Source organism: Gambusia affinis, linkage group LG14, assembly GCF_019740435.1.
Source record: "Gambusia affinis linkage group LG14, SWU_Gaff_1.0, whole genome shotgun sequence".
In the NCBI taxonomy this organism is placed as follows: domain Eukaryota; kingdom Metazoa; phylum Chordata; class Actinopteri; order Cyprinodontiformes; family Poeciliidae; genus Gambusia; species Gambusia affinis.
In genome coordinates, this window is record NC_057881.1 from 22950982 (window position 1) to 22974203 (window position 23222).

At 41.8% G+C, this 23222-nt stretch overlaps 2 protein-coding genes across 4 annotated transcripts in view; both read right to left on the minus strand.

Moving 5' to 3' along the window:
* kcnk9 (potassium channel, subfamily K, member 9) overlaps positions 1-10481 on the minus strand; it is a 43986-nt gene extending 33505 nt beyond the window's left edge. Inside the window, exon 1 of the mRNA XM_044138233.1 lies at positions 8953-10481. Coding sequence (XP_043994168.1) covers positions 8953-9514 — 562 coding nt within the window. The 5' untranslated portion in view covers positions 9515-10481. The remainder of the gene's footprint in view (positions 1-8952) is intronic.
* A 4826-nt stretch (positions 10482-15307) lies between these two features.
* Positions 15308-23222, minus strand: part of trappc9 (trafficking protein particle complex subunit 9) — a 212131-nt gene continuing 204216 nt past the window's right edge. For all 3 annotated transcript variants that reach the window (XM_044138231.1, XM_044138229.1, XM_044138230.1), the window contains 2 exons: positions 18476-18699; positions 15308-15919 (listed from right to left, as the gene is read on the minus strand). In XM_044138231.1, coding sequence (XP_043994166.1) covers positions 15740-15919; positions 18476-18699 — 404 coding nt within the window. In that variant the 3' untranslated portion in view covers positions 15308-15739. The remainder of the gene's footprint in view (positions 15920-18475; positions 18700-23222) is intronic.

The window sequence follows — 23222 nt, forward strand, 5'->3', positions numbered from 1 at the left end:
AATATTTTAATAATCAAGTAATCTATTGATTATTGTTATGATTAATCAAGTAATCGGATTAAAAAAATTAAAGTAAAACATTGGTAAATCTGACGTAACAGCAGTATTACAATCAAATATCAACATGGGTCCAATTTTTCACAGTTGAGCTTCCCTAACAATAACTTTTCTGTAGTTAAGAAAATTAACCTGCAACAGTAATAGCTCACTTTACAAGTTAACCTGAATAAAAGTTACACAAAATTCTGAAATTATATTAAATTCAATAATAAAGAGGCAGGCTCACAAAAACGCTTATAAAAAAAATTCTATACTCCAGCTTTTTGTTTAGGCATTCATCTTCAGTCAGTTTAATAGATGAACTCTCACCTTGCCCAGACATTTATAGCTTTTGTTTCCATGTTAGCGACGGGATTTAACACCTTCGCTTGTCACACACAGAAACTCATCTATGAGCTACATGGCGCCACAATGAGCTCCACCACCCATTTGTTGAGACCCGGATGATATGAGATCATTTTTCCGGTTCGTCCATAAAGCTACACTTACGTTAATTATCTAATGCGCAGCCGCCCACAGTGTTCAGTCTATCTGCTCACCTGTATAAATACACCTGCAGCGTTCTTCTCCGCTGTTCACTCTGAACCGCCACCAGGCAGCAGCTCTGGGAGGAGAAAAAACTACTGAACTCCAGGCATCGCGCCAGTCATTTTAAGGATGCTTATTGGTCCCCGGAAAAACAACAAAGGGCCAGACATTATCATCAATCAATAAAATCCTCCCAGGCCGAACTTGAAAACTGGACGTTCTGCCGCTAACACTTAGCTTTCGTCAACAACTCAGGCGGAGGTGAGAGCGCTGTGCAGCGGAAGTAATAACCCGTCCGGAACACGGTGCGCTAAATAATAAAATATAATTTAACGAAGCTTCGAGGCAGATAACTTTTCCTTGAGTAATTTTAATAATCAAGGTACTTGTATCACTCGAGGAATCGTTTCAGGCGTAGCTGAATCTGAATCCCTGATTCCATACAAGTTATTGTTAGCTGTACAGCAAACGTCCAATATTCACACGTTTTAGTGACCAGAGCCACACATGAATAGGTAAAATCCACGAGACTCCTTCTAAGACTGATTACAACGGCCTATTTTAATGGGACAAACACTAAGTATACCTTGATATGGGTTAACACGCACAATGCAAAATATCCAGCACAGAAGCAAATGTCAGCCATCTTCCTTACCTCCGCTCTTGGCGCCATGGAAAATAAATGCCGCTCCTGGATTGGCTGCGTAGAATTCTACTTAGTTATTTCAACTTTCTGAGTTGAATTTTCTTTTGAATATTTTATATAAGTGAACACTGCTTGTGAACACTGAAGGACAAGTAGCAAATTATAACTTTATTGTCCTCCTGAACCTTGGTGAGTTTGACTGGCCTTTAAATCATCTTGTTCCATTACACAAAGAAACATTTCATGGTTTTACTTGTGGAGCATCTTAATGGAAAAAGCTGCAAGCTACTTTTTAGAAATATCACGTGCTGATTTTCAATCGGTCAGCTCAACATATCTGCAGTATATCCACATGTTGATATTTCCAGACATTTAGCAGGGATGACTTTCACCTTTTAAGCTGTCTTTAGTCTCCCGGCAACACGGCTCAGTGGGATGAGAGAGGCAGGGGTGTGTACACACACACACCCCCACCACAGAGCACCGGGGTTGCTTTTCTCCCTCTGAGCGCCGCATTCAGCGAGAACACAGCATGCTTTCATCACAAAGTATCGCACATTTGGCACAGTTAATCATGAGGAATAAACAGCGTTGACCCACAGGTCGGTCCAAATAAGGAGGACCCTGACGGCCGGATCGCCGTCGTTCTCTGAAAACATTTCACATCATTTAGTGTTGTCTCCATCCAGGATGACAACATGCGTTCATCGGGTCTGTCCTCCATCTGTACATGACAGATGTTTTAATTCCTTGGTAAACGTGACGCTTCAGACGTGCGGATTATTAACAAGTCGGCCTTTTCTTACTCTGCAGGAAAACACCACGATTACAGTGACGACTGCTTCAAATACTGTTATTACGGCCGTTGAATCACTGTGGATCTCCATGAGTGTCTCAGAGACCTGTTGACCCTGCGCTCACTCTCTGTACATCCATCGCAACCTGAACTATTGACTTCAGTCATCTGACCAGACCCATTGAGGTACCACGCAAATTAATTCATTCCTGTTTAACTTTTTCACATTTAAAAATGTTACAACCGCAATCTTCAGTGTGTACAAGTCAGATTTTATAGAAGAGGCCAACACAAAAGTAGTGCATAATGGTAAAATGCCACAAAAGGGCTCTTGGAAAACATTATGAGGTAAAAAAAATAATGCTTATATCGTCTACAGAGACCTTTAGCATGGTAGCATGCCAGGCTAACACTACAGTATCACATGGACTCACATAATAGCCATCCATTTTCTATACACCCTTTGTCCCTAATGGTGTCGGGAGGGTTGCTGGTAACAATCCCCAGCTAACGTTCCGGGCGAGAGTCACCCTGGACAGGTCGCCAGTCTGTCGCAGGGCAACACAGAAAACATACAGGACAAACAACCATTCACACACTCACACCTAGGGAGAATTTAGAGAGACCAATTAACCTGACAGTCATGTTTTTGGACTGTGGGAGGAAGCCGGAGAACCCGGAGAGAACCCACGCATGCACGGGAAGAACATGCAAACTCCATGCAGAAAGACCCCGGGCCGGGAATCGAACCCAGGACCTTCTCGCTGCAAGGCAACAGCTCTACCAACTGCGCCACTGTGCAGCCCGACTCACATAATATGTACAGTTAAAGTTGTTTCAAAAATTTCCTAAGTGCTGTTAAACCAATTACTGTATTTTCCGGACTATAGAGCTCACCTCACTATAAGCCGCGCCTTCAAATAATAATTATATATATATATTTATATATTGGGAACTGGAAACATAATATGTAAGCCTCACCGGGCTATAAGCCGCTGATGTCTCTCACTCTCGGTTTTTCACAAGAACGCAGCAGAGGGCTACATCCTTAATACATCTGCTATTCAGGACACAGCACGCTGAATTTGTTCACACCGAGCTTACGTGCAGTGGCTATTGATCTCCGTACAGCCATGTCAATAGCCCCCAACTTAAAAGAGGCATCATATGAACTTCTTCGTGTGGAATCACAATTAGCGGGAATGAGTTTGAAAACATTTCTCCGTCGTGCCTGCTACTAGCATGTACTTGTTCTGAATGAAAATTAGCCCTTTCTTCTTCGATTTCCAATTTTGACATCCAATGATTCTCTTCCTGCTAAAGAGCCCCCTGGTGGTTGAAGAAAAACCCACAGAGAAGCCGCACCGAGCCATAAGCCACATTCATTAATGAATAATAAATGTATATATTCATGTGTTCTCATTCAATGGAAGCACAGCAATGGCAAAATTGTGTTATTTTCAACATAAGTGGAATCTAGACAAAGTTTTGCACACATTTGTAACTGAAACACAGCTACTTATCGCTGTGCTTCCAGGTTAACATGCAATTATCTGCAGTCATTCATTGTGATGAAACAAACAGGATGTAACACACTTCTTCTCATTTGAGCCTGTGGAGTACTCTTGTGAAATTTTCACATAAAAATTCTACTAATTCCTCGTATTCAACAACTTGTTGGACCTTTAATTTCTCCCCCATTATTAGGTTATGTAACTACACTTGGGGAACAGACTGATTACTGAACAGTGAATTAATTTTTTTAAAAAAGGTCTTCAAGGTTTTTATTAGCGATCTTATGACAGACAGATACAGGAGAGCTCAAACTGGAAACTAGCATGGTGCTCAGCATGCCTGGTTCTTTATCTGTGCCTCCAAGCCTCATTTCACTTTCACACTGAGCACAAAATAATCATTGGGAAATCTTCTGATCGAGAAAAAGGGGACAAATCTGCTGTCCAGAGCACAGGAACTATGGTAATACATCCATCTCCCATTTCAAATAGACACTGTGTTTAAGATGGACCCTCTATTCCACCGGGAATTATTTTAAAATGAATGCTTCACTGCTTAGAGAAAAAATGCTTTAGCTTCAGTTGCTGTGGTTCCATTAAAAATATGTGCAAAACTTTGCCAATATTCCACTAACGTAAAAAAAAAAATAAATAAAAAAATTTAAAAAAAAAGCGATTTTCCAAATGTGTTGTTTCCATTAAACACAATTAAAATCCCACGTGAAAAAGTTTGTTCATAAGAGAAGTCATTAAAAAACATGGTGCTATGTCACTTCCTGATGTCTTCTTTGTTGTTTCTTCCAATAATAACATCCGGTTGTTGATGTGAAAATGTTCCCATTTTAATTTTGCTAAATATGGTAGATGGACTAAACTTATATAGTGCTTTTTCAATCATTTTGACCACTCAAAGCGCTTTACACTAGAGTCACATTCACCCGTTCACACTCACCGATAGGCAGATTGGCAGGGTTAAGTATGGCAGGAGAAGCTGGAATCAAACCAACAACCTTCCAATTGCAAGATGACTACTCTACCCACAGAGCCACAGTTCCACACCGTCACATCAAAATACATTAATTTCGATATGACTGAAAAACCACAAAATCCTCACACTAAAAATTAACAAAAAAAACATGAGCCTTTTTCTAAATTGCTACATTTCCATTAAGAGAATTTATTTTCAGAATTCCAAATAGCACAATTATATCGTCACAATTATATCGTCAATGGAACCACACATAGTGTGAAAGTGGTTCTACCTTCCTCTGTACCAGAGGGGTTCTGCTCCTGACCTCGTTGACTTCACTCTCGTGGTTTTTTTTTTTTGGTCACACAGGAGCTTGTTCATACACATTATTCCAGGAAATGTCTGCATGTGCCCTCAGCTAGACACTTCCCAAAATATGAATATTACAACAAGTTTTACCTAGAAACAACAGAGGACCCGCCTTCGCCGCGCCGAATGGTTGTCCCCGTCAAGTGTTGCTTGGTGAACGGGGAGGACGGACCGCGGCGCCACTTCCTGTGTCCTTCAGCACCCACTCCCCCTCTCTAAAGGCAGATACTTCTCATGTCCTATTAAATATCTTCAGCTGGATTTTTTTTCTTATTATCAGCTCAGACAATCAGAATTAGGTCCCTTCACTTTCAGAAAACAACAAGTTGATGACCAAGAAAGAAAAAGATACAAACTTTTATCCATAAAAGAAAAAAAAAATATGTCAGAAGGCATCATACAGGAGTAAAAAAAAAAAAAAAAAAGAGGTTTTCTAGGCGTAACACAATCAATGCTCCGAGTGAAGCAGCTTTCATTTACAACCCGCTCACACCGCTTGTTTGTGGCGGGGAACAACGAAGCGTGAACATGCTCCACCGGCTGTGAAAAAGCAAACAGGTCAGGTTTCGGACGCTGAGCTCTATGCAGCCTGCCTGGAGCCAGGGCCGCTACCAGGAAGCTTCCAAAGGGGCCGCCCTGGAGGGGGTCACTCATAGAAAACAAAAAGAGGAAAAAAAAACAAAAAAACAAACTGATTTAAAGAGGCAGTGTTATGTGTTTTCCAGCCATGTAGTCCCATTTTATAGCGCAATCAAGTAGCTGTGTTAACTCATTACATATCAAACATGACTTTGTAAATTTGACTTTGTAATTCCTCAAAATTGGGCTGCTGTCTTTTTAAAAACTGCTGCTCTTTTCTGAAACTCCGCCTTCAGGAAGTCATCACAACATGGCTCCTCTATTAACTCTTAAACAATTTTTTTGCCAGTGATTCACCGAGAACTAGCTCCCATATCAAGCTCAGCAGATGTACAGTTCTATCAGGTGTTTGCTAATTGCTACTAGTTAGTCTGAAGGAGCTGAGTGGGGGAGTCATGAGGAAGGAGTGCTTTCAGAGGAGCTGGACCTGAAGGCAGCACTAGGTCCACCCAGGCGTTATGTACAGCTGAATGGTTGCTATGGGAGATCAAAGTATTTCTCAAACACGCATTAAAAAAATCAAGACAACACTAATACGGTAAATGGCCTGCATTTGTCATACGCTTTAACAAGTCAGAGAACTCCAAAGCACTTTAAGCTGCAATCAGTCATTTACCTAGTGCTGGTTGGACGAGTCAAAAACTGTATTGATTCCAAATCAATCTGAGTTTTAGTACAATGGAATCAGAGTGGAACCGGAAAGTAAGAGCGGCCATCTTGCCATGGCTAAGAGGGGAGAGCACAGGGCAGACACAAAAAATATAGAATCTCTGGTTCAGGAGTTCTTTCTGGTGAATGATATTTCCAAAAAATAATTTAAAAAATTTAATGCAATTACAAAATATTTTTAGAAATACCTCAATAACGATAACGTAGATGCCATTCCACTTTTTTTTGTTTTACTCGGTCAAACAAACATGTAACCTCAAAACAGAGTTGTTGTTGTTTTTTTCTTTCTTTTATAAACTGTCACTAGAAGACAAAATATAATCATCACATATAAATTCATGCAAAATTTCAGAGCCTCAAAGACGACATAAAATAAATAACTAATTTTGACCAACAAAAAACAGTTTACCAAGTGTAAATAAAAATATTTAACGCCCTAACATGAACCAGACTGCAGCGGTTCAACAGACCATTAGCTTTACAAGATGTTAAAAAATGTTTACCTCTCATTTTTTTATTAACTCAAACATTAATTTAAAAAATGAATGTTTTTTTTTTTTTCATTCATAATGGCCGAAAGTGCACATTATAAACACGTCTGCTAGTCTGCTGCTAAATACCTAGCAGAAGTGGCTAGTTACAGCCAGCTAGCTTCCTCTATGTTTCTGATTAGCAGACTTTCAATAAACCGGGTGCAGACATAACAGACCAGGGCCGGCCCAAGCCTCCACAGGGCCCTGAGCGAAATGTGGTTTTGGGGCCCTCTTTTTCTGCTAACAATGTGGACTGGCTGCAGTCAGCAGTCCGATCATTTGATCATTCACACACCTGCTATAAACGTAATGCATCTCTGACAGTGCTGTTTACATTATATACATGTACAATATAGGACACATTTATGGACCAACTGATTTATTGACCAGTTGATTTCTGGGCACCAATCTTCTTAATTTTGGGAGATTGTGATTGGCCGATACTTACATATGAAGCCCATCTTATCCCCTAATCTTATCTTTGTCAGCAAAGGTTTATGAATCAGTCTCTGTCCTCTTCTGCTCTACAGTGAGAGGTTTGACTGACAGACTGACCCATCAGGTCAGGTCTGAACATTTACAGTTAACAATATTCACCCCACTGTTGCCAACTCAGTGACTTTCTTGCTATATTTAGCAACATTTCAGACAAAAACTATTCTTATCAGCCAAAATCAAAATTGGCAGGTCAGGCTCTTTAAAGATCGGTAACCAGGGATCGACGAAAAAACAGCGGTCAAAATACTTCAGCATATTCTTTCCTTCCCACAAGATATCAGCCAACTATGAAATTCAGTCCAGACAGTAGACCAGCCCACCAGCTTCTTCTTTGTTTTAATGGCGGTTGGTAAACAACTATAGGAAATAGGACATCTTGTGCTGCACAGGTCAGGCTTAGTTAAATGACGTCATCACATGACATCGCGATATAAATTTTTCACTCTCAAAAAAGCCATCGCTGTTGGCCAACCCCAATATCTGGGAATATCTTGAGTTAATAGCAGAAGTGGCTTTGATTTTGTGCTCATCTAGATTAAAAAAAATAATAAAGTGTGACTTGAGTCTAAAGGTGTAGCTTTTCTAGACACTTCAATCAAACTCTATTTGGTTTGGGAAGGTATGAACCTGTAACCCAAGTCTGATGAGGACCAAAAAAGTGAATTATGGTCACTTTTTTGTGAACCGAACCGAACCCTAGGTTTGGTTGAAGTGAATTCTAATGCGGTTTGAATGCATATGTGAATGCCAAGTGGACTGGAGACCGCTCTGAAAGCAAGAAGCGGACTGTTGTGCAGGGCATGATGGGTAAATACAACCCAAACAAATGCGAAAGCAAAGACAAAAGAGAAATCCCACAGGTGCTAAAATCTGACGCCACGCCATTATTGTTTACAGTTCATAAAGCTCAGTTTGTTCTTCAGCGCCACCACAGGCCAGGAGGGGAACAGGTTTTTTAAGGTTTTGGTTTATGTGATAGTTCAGTGTGAAAGAGAAACACAGCAGCTGAAAATGCAACAAAGGCTGACATTTTCCCACGTTCAGGTGTGAAAACTCCCTGAAGTTGCAGATTTCAGAACCCATCTCTGACAGATCATAAAGTAGTAATTTGTGTCAAGAAATAAATAAATGAATGAATAACTGTTGCACATCGGTGACGCTTGTTCCGTCCTCTCTTAAATTCACATTAAAATAATAAACTACACACGTGACTATCTGTCCAGTGAGGTAACCCAGCAAATTGAGAAGCAATTACATCAAAGCCATCGACCCCCCCACCCCCCCGATTGGTGACGCCACTGCCGGCTGCCTGAATTCAGAGGAGCTGTCCGTTCAGCACCACCACATCCTGAGGGGCTGGATGGAGGGAAAAACAAAAAAGTTAAGATTCTGCTCTCAACGGATCTCTCGGTCCTTTGCTTTGACTGTTCCACTGCAGCTACGCCTGCAAACGTTGTCCGACGCGTTCAAACCTGAGACTGTTGGCTGCAACATGTTGCCCACAAAAAAAAAAAAAAAAAAAAAACTTGATGCAAAGATTTGTTGCCTGGGATCTCAGTGATGTGAGGTGAAGTCCTGCAGCCTCGATTTAATTTCATGCAAAGTCCACTGAGCAGCTGTGATAATATTATCCCCCCCCCCCCACAACACAGACACACACACACACACACACACACACACACACACACACACACACACACACACACACACACACACACACAGAGACTTACCTATGGTGGTTATGACCGTGATAGCAAAGTAAAAAGAGCCCGCAAATTTCCACTGCACCCCGGCCCGGTGCGGCTCGGCCTCCATGATGATGCTCTCCAGCTTGCGGTAATCGTCCTCGCTGATGTTGTACTTCCCCTGCAGCCGCTTCTCCTCGGCCTCCAGCTGCTCCTTCTCGCGCATCTCGAACTCGGACTCCAGGGCGTCGAACACGGCGGCCCCCACCAGCAGGTACGTGAACGTGCAGACGATGAGCGACAGGGTCCGCACGTTTTGCCGCTTCATGGCCAACAGGAAGCGGCGGCCGAGGGTCTCATGTCCCCTCGGGTGACCCGGGAAGGCGCAGCAGGCGTAGGGGAAGCCGCGTGGGCAGCGCCCGCCGTGGGGACGGGGGGCGCCGAAGTCCCCCGCCTTGTAGTGGTCCCGGTGGCAGAGCCCTTGATCCTGCTCCTGGTTCGCGGAGAGACACAGCAGACTGCTGGATCGCCTGGACCAAGAACCCTGTAGACGAGAGACCCTGCGCAAGACCTGCCCGAACCAAGTCCTCCCGGTGCGCAGTGCCATCAACAAGCTGCTTTTTCGGATCGCCTGTTGGTCGCTCTGTCCTCCTGCAACAAGCTGTGTGGATCCTTAAAAACGTGTCCAACTTAAAAAAAAAAGAGAGAAAAAAAATAAGAAAAGAAAGCAGCGCTGAAATTTGTTTCTATTTCCTTCAGTTTTTTTCCGTATTTCCTCGCTTACTTTGTCTGTGATCTCAATAAAAATGTCCTAAAACTTGGCATCTTTCCCCTCCTAGCTTTAAGTTGTTTTTCTTTACCCTGAACGCAACCTGTTCCCCCTAACCATTCTCCCTGCTGCTGAGGGGGGGAATCAGTTTAGTCTGCATGAAATCCGCGAATCTTCCCCGCTTCCAGAGAGCATCCTCATCCCAAAAGTGCTGACTCTTCCAAACGACCCGAGTCGCTCTCAGAGCGGAGGAGAGAGCAGCAAGTGGGAGAAAATGTAAAAATGTAGATTTTCATGGAGTGGAAACAAAAAAAAAAAAAAATGTACGATTAAACGTACAAATTAGTTTATTGTGATTTTTTAACCAGATACTTTTTCGTGAAAGAGGAAGAGGAGAAAGAGGGAAAAAAACAACAACCCGAACTCAACAACAGGTTCCGCGCTGGCAAGCTTCCTCGGTGTTGAGTTTCAGGCTGGAATTGAAGAGAAAAGTACTTTCCGAGTTCGGGGAAAGAAGCGGGACGGATGAGGAGTGCGCGTTCGGCGCCCGCAGTGCCTCTCAGCCTCTGTTGCGCACATCCACAAGCTCCCGATGCCCGGACTTGGAGCTGAGCGCCTCGGCGAGTGTTCAAGGCAGAGAGAGAGAGAGAAAAAAAGAAGAAAAATAAAATAAAATAAATAAATAAAAATGGCTTTAGTTATCCTCACGCCTCACGAACTGCTCACATTTTCTCGCTCAGAGCTCCACATTTGAACGTCTCCATCTGATCGGCTCTGATCGGTGGGCGTCGCTCCTCCCGTCTGTGTTTCTGTTTCGAGTGTCACGATTCACTTCAGGTCTGAGCAGCTCTGGGCTTTTTTTTTTTCTTTTTCTTTTTTCTGATTTAATTTTCTTCTTTCCCCAGTGGATGCGCGTGACCCCTCCCACTGTGCTTCCCGTCGCGTGCAGGGAGAAGGGTTCACTTGGGTTTTGATTGGTCGCGCGCTGTTGCGATTCCGCAGGTGAAGCTCGTGAAAGCCCGCGCGCAGCCCGGACGCTGTCCGCGGTGCTGAATAACAGTTCGACAGACAGCAGCCCAGTGCTGTTTGGATCACTCACATTAAACTTGACCTTATTAAAAATAATAATAATAATAATTAAATAAATCTAAAGGATTTTCTGTAATTTATTGTTTTAAGTTTCTCCGAAGGGAAGTTTTCTGAAAACTTGCAGATGGTGGAACTTGCGTAGAACATTCTAAGTTTTCAAGTTTCAAAGAGCGTCAGGTATTACTGGGTAATTTTCCAACAGTTTTGCTGGAACTAACAGGAATTTTCTAGAACTTATCGGATGCTAAAAGAACAACCACATGTGCTCTGTGGTACGCGTTTTGTTTTGCAGGAAATGATCGTTCTTACAATGAACAAGCTAGGATGCTACATGAGTTCTTTTCTGGAACTTTCCTGTATTTACCTGAACTTAGATGACATTCATAAAGTACTTTTATGGAACTCAAAGATTTATTTCCTATAAATGTTCTCCAGTTGACCCGGTTTGTTACAGTTGGACGTTTCTAAACCTGAACTTTGTGTCGCTAAACTCAGTTAAACTTCACTGACTCAACCTTTGAAAAGCCTGCAGGATTTCCTGTGCCAGGATCTAATCCTCCACTTATGAATTCACTTCTTTCCTCAACATGATTTTGAATCTTATGAGTTCTTTGATTTTGAGTTTACAAACTGCTTCTCCAAAGTTGCTCTTCCTAGAAACCACGTCCAATGTCCTTTTCATTAGTTTTCTGGGTCATTTTCGGAGTCTTTCCTGGAATGTTGCTGTGAACTCCAGGTTGCTTCCCTGATTATTGCCAGATGCTTTTTCAGAACACTTGGGATGCTTTTTGGAAACTCTCTTGGAATAAAGAGGAACTTTCTTTCAATCAATCAATCAATCAATCATATTTATAAAGTACCCTTCATGCTAAAAGCAGCTTAAAGTGCTTTCAGAATATTTTTATGGATTGAATCAATTTATTGGGAACTTACTTGTTGCTTTTCACCAAACTTTCTAATACTTTCTTGTAACTTACAGGTTCCTTTATGGACTTTGCTGTGTAGTTTTATTACTCTTTCAGAAATCGTCTACTATTGTTCTTGGAATATGCAGAACGCTTTTCTTTATGGTTTCAGGATTTTAAAGGGTATTTTTACAAATTTGAACGTTACTTCCTGCTTCTCTTAGAATTAAAGGGATCCCCAGAACTTTAGGGAATTTTAACTTACAAAATATGAATGGAATTGTACAATATAACTGTGACCTTAAAGGTGGAAAATGTTTGGAAGTGATCTCATCACCAACCTGGAGCATTAATGATGATATTGTACATTGTGGGTGGTTTCATGTTCCTAAATCTCCTGCTAGGGTTCGAAGCAGCGGCTCCATAATGGACGGAGCAGAAAGCTGTTTAAACAAGCATTAAGTCTGATCATATTGTGGATAATAAACCATTTATATCTTACGCAAATAAAGATTAGGTGATGGGACGGAGAGCTGCAGAACACCTGTTGGATGGAGACGGCCTTCAGCAGATGACGACTGAATCAACACCAGAGTTTATCTGCATTATTATTACAGAAGAAAAACTTTCAAAAACTTAAATATTCCAAAACTGGTGGAATATTTGAAATTATTAATTTATAACTTAGGGAGCATTTTTATATATATATGTGCTTCATTTCACTCAGAAATATTTATTCAAATATAAAATTTTGTTGTCCCGGTTGACATCATCAGCTGTTGGTCAACACCGCTAATCCGCCTCGTCTGCTTTTGCCGCTCCTCTATTAACCCCTTAAAGCAGGGGTGTCAAACTCCAGTCCTCGAGGGCCGCAGTCCTGCAGTTTTTAGATGTGCCACAGGTACAAAACACTGGAATGAAATGGCTTAATTACCTCCACCTTGTGTAGACCAGTTCTCCAGCGCCTTAATTATTCTATTCAGGTGTGCTGCAGCAGAGGCACATCTAAAAGTTGCAGGACTGCGGCCCTCGAGGACTGGAGTTTGACACCCCTGCCTTAAAGGGACGGTGCGGGAGGTGTTATGCATTTACCGGACACATGGTGTCATTTTGTAACACTATCAAGTTACTACATTACCTTCAGTTGTTATAAACATGCTGTATATATAAAACACAACTTAAAAGAACCTTGACTTTGCAGTTTGATGACTAGAAATTGGGCCTCTGTCCCTTTAAGAAGCTCCTCCTTCAGCGGAGTTGATAAATGTCATTTCTGACTCATCTTAGGAGCGCTGGGCTGAAAAGCAGTTTGCATGATGAGCTCAGCAGATGTGCTAACTGCTGCTGCCGCTAGTCTGGAGGAGCAGAGTGACGGAAAACACAAATAGTTATAAAATAAATGCCAAAACTTTCTGTTCTAGTAGAAAGGTTTGATATTGACCTGAATGATTTACTGTCTAATAATAATAACTATCATTGCTACATCAGCATTATTGTATTTATGCTAGTAGCATCTTCTGAGGAAAGCTTTGCTGGAACACAGTGAACTGAACGACCCGAGCAGGAAGGGCAGCAGCTTTAATGAACTTGTGCTTCACTAAATGTTCAGTTTCCTTTTTCTTTATCAGCGCTGCTAATGCACCGACGTCCTTCCACTTTCCAGAACTCCATTAAAGCCATTAAAGATTTGTTTTTTCCTCCCCCTCTTTCTGCTCTGCTGACATCTTATCAACGTTAGGGTTGCAATAAAGAGGCGGAGGTTCGCCATCAACACGGCTGACGTCTGTTTCTTGTTTCGGTCTGAAGCTCACACCTCCAGGACTCCTGGTGTATTTCTGGAGATGCTCAGATAGCAAAGTTTAATAATGGCAACTGCTCAGGTTCGTCTCCATGGTAATGGCGCTGAACATACAGTATGGTACGTCAGGAGACAGCGATGGCGATGTTACCAGCTTTAACATCTGGTCTGGTGGTGGAGGATTCTCTTCCCGATTTAAGATTTTGAAGTAAAATTATATTTAAAAAAAAAAATGATCAGAGAAACTCTTATAGGGACAGAAAAGGATTTAAACTATTTTAAGATTGCTTCTTTTAAACTGTTGAGATAATTTAGTTTGGCCACATAAAAAAAAAGCAACAATATGAAAATATTCTGTAAATATAACCTGAATTATAGAGAACACGGGGGAGAGGGGGAGGGGAAATTAAGTTCTTATGTTTATTGGACCTTTAACTGAGACAGTGTTTATCATCCACATGTTAGAGTTGCTGTCTGATTTTCTTTACATTTGGAAGAACCTCACTCTGGATCGGTGTGTATTCTGTTGAAAGGGAGTGTGTGTGTGTGTGTGGTTACTGTGCCAGGCTCGGCTTGCAGAACCGGGGATGCCAGAGATCATCTTCCTTCTGCACACACACGCCAGCCCGCTGCGCTCCTCCGATCATCTGCATGTCGAGGTTACAGGGACGAAGAGACAGAACAGAGACGGATTTGACTGAACTCTGCAGCCTTTGGAAGTTCGTTTGCATAAATATTCCTGCTGCGTGTTGGACTCTTCAGCCGCGGACCTGGAGGGATTCCTTCTGCCCAGGTTCAGTTCGCAGTGGAAACCACAAAACCACGCACACACACACACACACACTGTCTGTCACCACAAACTGACTGACAACCGACTCTGGTCAGAACATCGACACTGAGTACCTGATAATGAAGCGATGACGTCTGATAAGAAATCTTTTTTTTTTTTTTTTTTTTAAGTAACAGGAGAAAAGTTTGGAGAATTGAAAATATGAACAGGTAGGAGGAAGAGGAGGAGGAGGAAGAGGCTTCTGGCTGTTCTCCACTGGAGTCTGAAGCTGGAACCAAGGAATTGGAAACGGCATCAAACCTAATCTACAGCTTTTTGTTCTTTTCGTCTTTAATACACACAGTTTTCAGCCACCACAGCCTCATTGCCAAAGTTAATGTCATGACAAATGCTGCAGAAAAGTTGTGTGTTATTTTACAGTGGTAGTATTATGTGTTCTCCAGACACATAATGACATTTTATAGTACAAACAAGTCACTATGTTACCTTTAGTTGTTATAAAAATAATATATCTCAAACATGACTTAAACAACATTTGACTTCCTAATTTAATGTCTTGAAATTTGACCTCTGTCTCTTTAAGAAACTTCTATTTCTGAAACTCCGCTTTCAGGAAGTCAACACACCATGTGTCCTCGAATGTTTTTACCAGCATGTCAGTGAGAAGCAGCTCAGCGGACGCTCAGCTCCAACTGGTGTTTGCTAACTGCAGCTGACTAGTCTGAAGGAGTCTGAACCCAAAACCCTGAAAGATAAACACTGAAAACCAATAAATAAGTTCAGCATAACATCAATTGTTTAAGTTTCTTGTGTCATTTTAGTTTTTCCCCACTAGTCAGTTAGTTGACAAAACTTCAGGTATTGGTTGCTGTGGTTTTTTTTAAGAGCTATTATCTATTTTATCTTTCTGTATGAGTCTGTTTCCCTCCTTTTTTGCCCAGAATAACGATTGATTAACTGACAGATTTACTGATTGACCGGATGTGATCAATAAAAATACTAAGACTATTCATGATGGATGAAACAAAGCAAACTGACCAACATGTCGCTTTTTTTTTTTTTTAGCATTTATTTACAGCAGTTTGTCATCAGCATAATCAGTCCAGTCACACAGCTAACTAAATAAATCAATATCTCGATGCCTTATGATTCTGCTGCATTAAACAAAAGGAAAGAAAAAGTAATAATAAGTATAGAGTTGTTGAAACAGAGCGGTTTCACAGAGGGAATAAAACATTTCATCATGTGGGTTCTCAGGGAGGAAGCCGCTCTCGTGGCGCTAAGCTAACTCCTGCTTCCTGTAACGAAAAACAAAGTCAGTTTGGTTTTCATCACCAGTGAACGACTTCCTGTCAGTTTAGCTTTTGAAAACATGTCCTCCAGTGAGCAGGTTGTGTCGATTCCTTCCAACAGAAGCAGAGAACCTGTAACGAAGTCACATCCACGGCCCACGTTACGCTACGTTAGGCTGCTTGGGTCCGTTAGGCCCCGGCCTGCAGCGGCGTGTCCAGGGCCCTGACGTGGACGCCAGGCAGGGTGAACCAGGCCAGAGGAAGCTCCCGCCGGGCGCTGTCGTCCTGAACCTTCATGTTGAGGTAGAAGTCTCCGGCGTAGAGGAAGAGCAGGGCGCCCTCACACACCGAGCTCTCTCTGGGTTTAACCTGCGACGGAAACAAGAGCCGTTAGCCAACACCCTGCTGTCATTTCTACATAAACCACCTTCAATAAATCTTTGACGAGTCTTAATTAATGAGTTACAACAACACTCCATTTTCCCTTTGGGATTAATAAAGCATTTTTGAATTTGACTTTGAATTATGCCGGGCACACCAGCAGAGAGCACGACGCCATGTCAGGTACATTGTAGATAGAAAAAAAACTAAACAAAGAAAAACATTTCCGTAAATTTTCTTGAAAAAATTTTTGCACATTTCTTAGCTTTGAAAGTCAATTTTTTTTGTTGAAAACAACCCCCCTTAAATTGTGCAAAAAAAAGAGAAAAGTTTCAAAAGTTGAAATTTTCCGACTTCTTAAACTCAGAATATTCCAAGTTCTTTCTAGAAAATATTTGGGGTCAATCTCAAAATTTTTCTTCAAAAAATAAAAAAAAAATTTTTTTTTTCTTCTCACAAATGTCTAAAATTCCGATCTCAGAGATTTCCAAGTTTTTTCCAGAAGATTGCTGAGATTAATCTCAACCTTTCTGAGTCTATTTTAAGTAAACCTTTGACTTCAGGTTTTCAGGAATTTCAATGTTGTTTCTAGAGTTTCTGGCTGAAATTCACTCCGTTTTTTCTTCTACCTCCAACATCTCCATGGTAAGATTTTGCTTTAGCTGTAAAAAAGGGGGAAAAAAAAAGGTGAGAACAGTCACCAAAATGTAGGTGCTCACACATTTGTTAGGATTCTTTTTTCATCCTTTCATCTTCTTTTCAGCCTCTAAGCTCTTTGTTTTGTTTCTAACAGTCTCTTTTTTCCGCCTGCAGTGTGTTTGACACTCAGAAAAGTTTTTTTCTTTCTTTCGCTTCTGGGATCCATTCTGTGGTCAAACTTTTAGTTTTAGGATTTTAAGTAACACAGTTGAAGAACTGTAGGAGTTTCACTGCCACCAAATATTTTTTGGGGGTCTTTAGCTGGTTTCTCTTTATTTTTAAAAACAATTGTGTGTCCTGAGTGAACACACACAGTGTGTGTGTGTGTGTGTGTGTGCAGACATGTTGAAATAAGCCTCATTTATTTCGAGGTTCCTCGCCAAGCCAGCTGTCCAACATCAGGCTGAATGTCGGCATCGGGCCCGGGTGAACCGGAGCATGTGTCTGTCTCCTCAGCACGTTACCATGGTAACTCAGCTTGGCAACAACATGAGCGCTCTCAGTGCCTCATCCCGACACCAATTAGAAGCAGTTAGGTCTTAATTCGTATCTGTATTAACTGACCTACATCTTGTTGCATCTTTTCAAGGATTAAACTTTGTTGTGACTTTTTGTTTTACTTCCTCTTAACACACATTTAGCTTTAAATGAGTGATATAAGTTGTGTGTTTTTAAAACAAAATCTTTATTGGTAAAGTTTACCAAAAAGTTTCTATTGAAGGTTTTTCAAACTGGTTACAGCACAGAATGTAACTACAAGAGCCGATCTGTGTTTGGGTGTTTTGAGTCAGTTGAGCTTCCTGGCTTATCAAAACTTCAACCTTAGCCAGATCTAATTATTGAAAGAGGCGTTCCGTGTGAAACGATCAGCCTATCTTTAGCAAAAGTAAGCTTTCAAGGAAGCTTACTGCAAACCTTCAATCGATCAATATGAATTAATAAATTGCAGATCCACATCTGATCTTCCTTTTTTTAAAAATCAAAAATCCCTGAGAAGGTGGTAGCTAATCAGGTGTGTGAGCATTTAAACAAAAACAAAACGTTCCAGTCCGGTGGCTCGGTGTCAGATATTGGTAGAACCCAGTTCAGCTTTTGACAGTCAGTCAGGATATTCCCTTAGAAGGGACTGAATATGTTGTATGTATTAAAGGAGCAGCTTTGGGTTGGTTTAAATTCCCATCAATCTGACAGATTCCGGTTTGTCCATGAGAACGATAATTCTGTTTCACACTCCAGGGTTACTAGTGGAGTCCCACAGGGCTCTCTGCTTGGACCAGCTCTTCTTATGATGTATTTTCTAATTATTCCAATAGTGGAAAAAAAACCTCTGAAAAAGAAACAGTTTCGTCAACAGTTTTTACACTGACCCCCATTAATACAGTTTAGAACCTGTGTGTTATTTTTGACCTGGATATTCTATTGGAATCTAAAATTAAACATGTTTCTAGGATTTCCATCTTTCACCTGAGTGTCTGTGTGTGTGCGTGTGTGCGTGTGTGTGTGTGTGTGTGTATTGTAAAGTGCCTTGAGTCAACATTTGCTATAAATTGGTGCTATATATAGTGGAGTGAAAGAGTGTTTGCACCCTTCCTGATTTAATTTCTTTCTCTTTTTTTTGCATATTTGTCACATTCAAGTGTTCAGATTTTTTCCTCCCTTAATAATAAACACCAATTAAAAACTCCAAAGTTTTTGAAACAGAAACGCAGCCACTGTAAATAAAGTGAGTTGAATTATTTGATTTGTGTCAGTCAACCAATTCAAATCTGTGAATATTTTTTGCAAACCCCCTGTGGGCTTGACCAACCCAACCGTCTGCGGGGTTTTGTCCTGAAACAGACTGACCACGTCGATGAAGAAGGTGTTGGAGCCGACGAAGGTGACCGCTTCGTCCAGGTCGTAGTTTTGGACCCCGTTCTGGTAGTCCTGATACGGCATCACGGTCAGAGACAGCGGGCCCACTGGGCTCTTGTTCAGGTTGGTCAGTTTAACCTCCAGGGTCACGGCGTCGCCCACTCTGCAGTCTGCCACCACGTCGCAGTCGCACGGCTTCCCGTTCACCAACACGTCTGAGAGCAGGAGACAAAAACAAGAGCACACATCTTTACATCAAAGATGTAGGTCAAATCCTTCAGGCCGTCATTAGCCAATCACACAGCTCCTCAGAGACAAAACGGTTTTTCTTCAGACATTTTTCGATAGAGACGGAGAGCTTCATTCTAAATACTAAACTTCCATGAAGAAGTTGTTTGTTTTAGAAAAACGGTGTCAAACACAAGCACACGTCCATAGTCAAGTAGATACACCAGCCCTCCTGTCACAGCCAATCAGGAAACACAGAGTGACTTCAATAGGGCTGCACTGCCGTGTGCCACCGGCTCCTGAAGTGTGGCCCCATGTTTGGCTCCGGCGCCGATCTGCTCTAAACAACAAACCTGACGGAGTCAGTGCTCCGAACGGCGAGCCCACAATCGCCCGATGACGGCTCTTTTCGGTTTCACAGTGGCAGGCGCTCAGGCCGCAGCGCAGATGCACGGACCCGGCTGGTGTATGTTTTCTAGTGTCACGCCCGCGGCTGTGGAAAACACCATGAGTCACCGGCGCTGTGACAGCCTGATGGCAGAGCGGAGCCTTCAGGCGTTGGCTGCTGCCGGTGAGCCGGGCTGCTGCGTACAGCGGCAGAGAGAGACACGAGGGAGGTTTCTTCATTTCTAGAAAGATTTTGTTAGTTTGTTCTATTTTACAGCTGGATTAAAATTCAGATTGAACTGCCAGTTTTCTATGAAATTCCAGAGCTTTAGTGGCATTGAACTTTACCACACTTTGTCACTTCACAGCCGCAAAATTCAGTTTAAAGGGGCTGAATTATATAAAATATTTTCTTAGCGTTGCATCGTATTATGTTATTCCCTCATCAAAAACACACTTGGAGTGTTGCCTTGATTCTTTCATGGAGGTTTGAGAAAGATGTTAATCTCCCATGGCAACCATTCAGCTGTGCAAAAAGACCTAGCCCCGCCTTCATGACGTAGCTCCTCCTCAGAGGAGCAGTCTTTAAGCTTCTGCCTCCCAGAGCAGCGCACTGTGATGTTAGCTGTGACTCCCAACTCCTTCAGACTAGCCGGCAGCAATTAGCAAACACCTGCTGGGCTCATTATAGGAGCTACTTCTAAGTGAAACGCTGGTAAAACGTTGTTAAAGGGTTAATAGAGGAACTGTGTTGAGATGACTTCCTGAAGGCGGAGTTTCAGGAAAAGCAGGAGTTTTTAAAGAGACAGAGACCCAATTTCAAGGTGTTAAAACACAAAGTCAAATTTCTTTTAAGACATACTTAACACATATAGCACGTTTATAACCAGTGAAGGTAACACAGTTATCATAGTTGCTTGATTGTGCTATACAACGGCATTATGTGGCTGGAAAATACATAACACCGCCCCTTTAAGGAATAAACTCCGCCTATCATGATAATAAATTTTGCTGGATGATAAATTGTCCCAGTAATTATGGCGAGAAACAATAATATTGTTGTCTTGAGACAATTTTCTAATAATGGCATAATAATACAAGTTTGCTCTCTCAATGACCAATGAGCACTGCACACTGGAAACTGGAAGACATTTTACATACAAAAAATAAAACACAATATAAAACAAAAATAAAAACCCCACACGACCAAAGCCATAAAAAAAGGATTAAGAAATTCGTAATAACTGTTTCGTCTAAAGTTTTTACACTGACCCCCAATAATACAGTTGAGAACCTCTGTGTGATTTTTGACCTTGGTGTTCTATTGGAATCCCAAATTAAACATGTTTCTAGGATTTCCTTCTTTCACCTATGTGTGTGTGGGTGTATTGTAAAGTGCCTCGAGTCAACATTTGTTATAAATTGGTGCTATATGTAGTGGAGTGAAAGAATGTTTGTGTGAAAACGTGTTTTCCTGGTTTAATTTCATTCTTTTTTTTTTGCATGTTTGTCACATTCAAGTTTGTCACATCCATATGCAAAAAAACCCAACAAAAAAACCCCATTAATTATGACAAACCCTGAGTCCCCAAAGACCCACCGACTTGCAGTGTGAATTGTTTTGAAGGTGAAGGTTAAGGGGTGAACACGTTTGCTCCATCCATGCTGCCTGCCCTCAACTGGTGGAGATACTCTGATCTCAAAGCTTCCTGCTTATGAAAACCAAAAAAACAGTTAAGATCTTGTTACTTAATTCAGCAGCTTGTTAAACTCTACCATTCCTATGACGTCAACCATTTGGTGAAATAAAACAGAGCTCTCCTGAGATACCGGGATGCACACATCGTGTTCAAAACAACCACTTTATAACTAGCATCGTCGAGCCTTTAGTGACACCTTGGCAAGTGGATATATTTAGTTTGTTCAAAGTCTTGTTGCTAGGAGATGCGCAAATTATAGGTAGGCCTACGTTGGTTCTAAAAGCGGGAATACATTTTTTTCACGTTAAAAGTAGACAAAAGAGGATGGTTAGTCTGCTGATGAACTCCCACACACACACACGCAGCTCAGTCACACACACCCACAGACCGAAAAACACTCGCTCCAGAGTTTCTGTAGAGGCAATCGGCTGGGAAATGTGACAGGCGATGATCCCCGAGCGCTGCACCGTGGCAAAGTGGCAACTGTCTTCAAAAATACACTCTGCTAAACAAACATAGAGCTCATTTGGTTGTGGAAGCATCACAGGTGGACCGGTGCTGGATCTAACAGATGAAGACTTCTGACTTTGGCTCAGCGTCTCGGCGAACATGTGCAGACCGACCCCCGAGAGGACGCGAGTGATGAAGATGGCTTCAGAGACATCTGCTGTGCCTTCCCTGTTATGCTGAGCCGAGTGTCAGCAGGTCTCAGAGTATCCGCTGCATCCTCGGTTTGTACGTTAAAGCAAACCGGTTGTCTGCAGGCCGAACAGGCAACACTCAGGTTACACACCTGAGGCTTAGATACAGTCAGAACCTGAGAATCCAACTTCATCACGTCCACCTCTATATTACATGATTCTAAACATTTGTCTGATTCTAAAATACTTCAAACTTTGTCAGTTTGGGAGTCGGTCAAGTGTCAGTTGCGACAAAGATGGTGTGCAAACCCAATAAACCTTTATCGCCGTGCTATGACCCGACAGTTTTACTGTTTTTTATTGGGATTTCATGTGATGGACCCACACAAGACAGTACACATTCATCAAGTGGAACAAAAACACTTCATGCTTTTTGAATGGTTAAAATATAAGGTGATCTGATCTAAATCACTCCACTGCATATTTCAGCTCAAAAAACTGAATGGAGAATGTTGGTGGGAGTCAATCTCCAAGTCCTTGCACAGATTTGAAATTGGATTGGTTTGGAGTTTGACTAGGCCATCTTACCGCATGAATTTGTTTCGACCTCAACCAGAGATCTGCAACCTGTGGCTTCAGAGCCACAACTGGGCTTTCCCAAAGTCTTTAGAAAATATTGACTGGAAATGATTAAAAAAAACTACTTAAGATTTTATTATGAAATTGTTTTTATGGATGACACTAAAAGTAGATCTATGTTTCTTTTTGTTAGGCTGGAAACTAAGTAAATGTCATCATCCCATATAAAAAAAACAAAACATGACCATCATGTTCTCAAAAAGGTTTTCTGTTTCTCTTCAGACAGATTTTTCTCAAATCATGTTCCACAGAAAAACTTGCAAATATCGAACCACGACTACGACAGCGGACCCCGTCAGTACATCAGTCCTATGTGAACGCTACACATGTTTAGTTAAACATTTGTAGACTTCACTTTCCACTTGCCAATTACGCACCACTGTAGGTCAGTATCTCACATTAAAAATCCCACCAAGTGACACAAAAGCGATGGCTATAAAATCACAAATGAGTCAAAAGTTTAAGGCAGTAAATCCTGGTGACTGAGGATCAGTGAGCAGTAATATCACTGCTCCACTGGGTGCTGTCAGGGCAACGGGACGGAGTGGGTAAAAGAGCTCTGTCCACATGTTACGTAACATGAGCACCTGGTTTGGTGTTAGCATGCTGTTCTCTGACCAGGATCCGCAGAGGCAGAGAGCTTAGGCGGACGTCGCCACGGCAACTGGGGGAGGGGACTCCAAAGTGAGTCAACTGTAAGACAGAACGACAATTTGGGGATCAAACCGGGTCCGGCACCTCCTTCAGGATAATCATGTGACTGCAGGTGGAAAATGCGGCCGGCACACACCGATTGGTTCGTGCTGGCGTGTCGCCACGGTGAGGAGTTGCTCCTCAGTGTTACAGGAAGAACGGACAAATCAGCGCCATGCTAATAAAGATGTCATGTTCAGCTTTCTGGAGGACTGGATTTCTGACACAAGAACTTAGAGAACAACAGGAGTGACGACTCGATGCCACCAAACTGACGATATGAGTTACGCCGTATGACTTCATGTAAACTTTGTGTAAATGTAAAACAGGGTGGAGATGAAAATGATTATAGACGTGGTCAGGGTTAGGAGAGTTTTTTACTGGTTAGTTTTATTACCTTGTTTGTCTATTTCAGTCACAGATTTTGAAGTGTGTTTGATAGTTTTTATT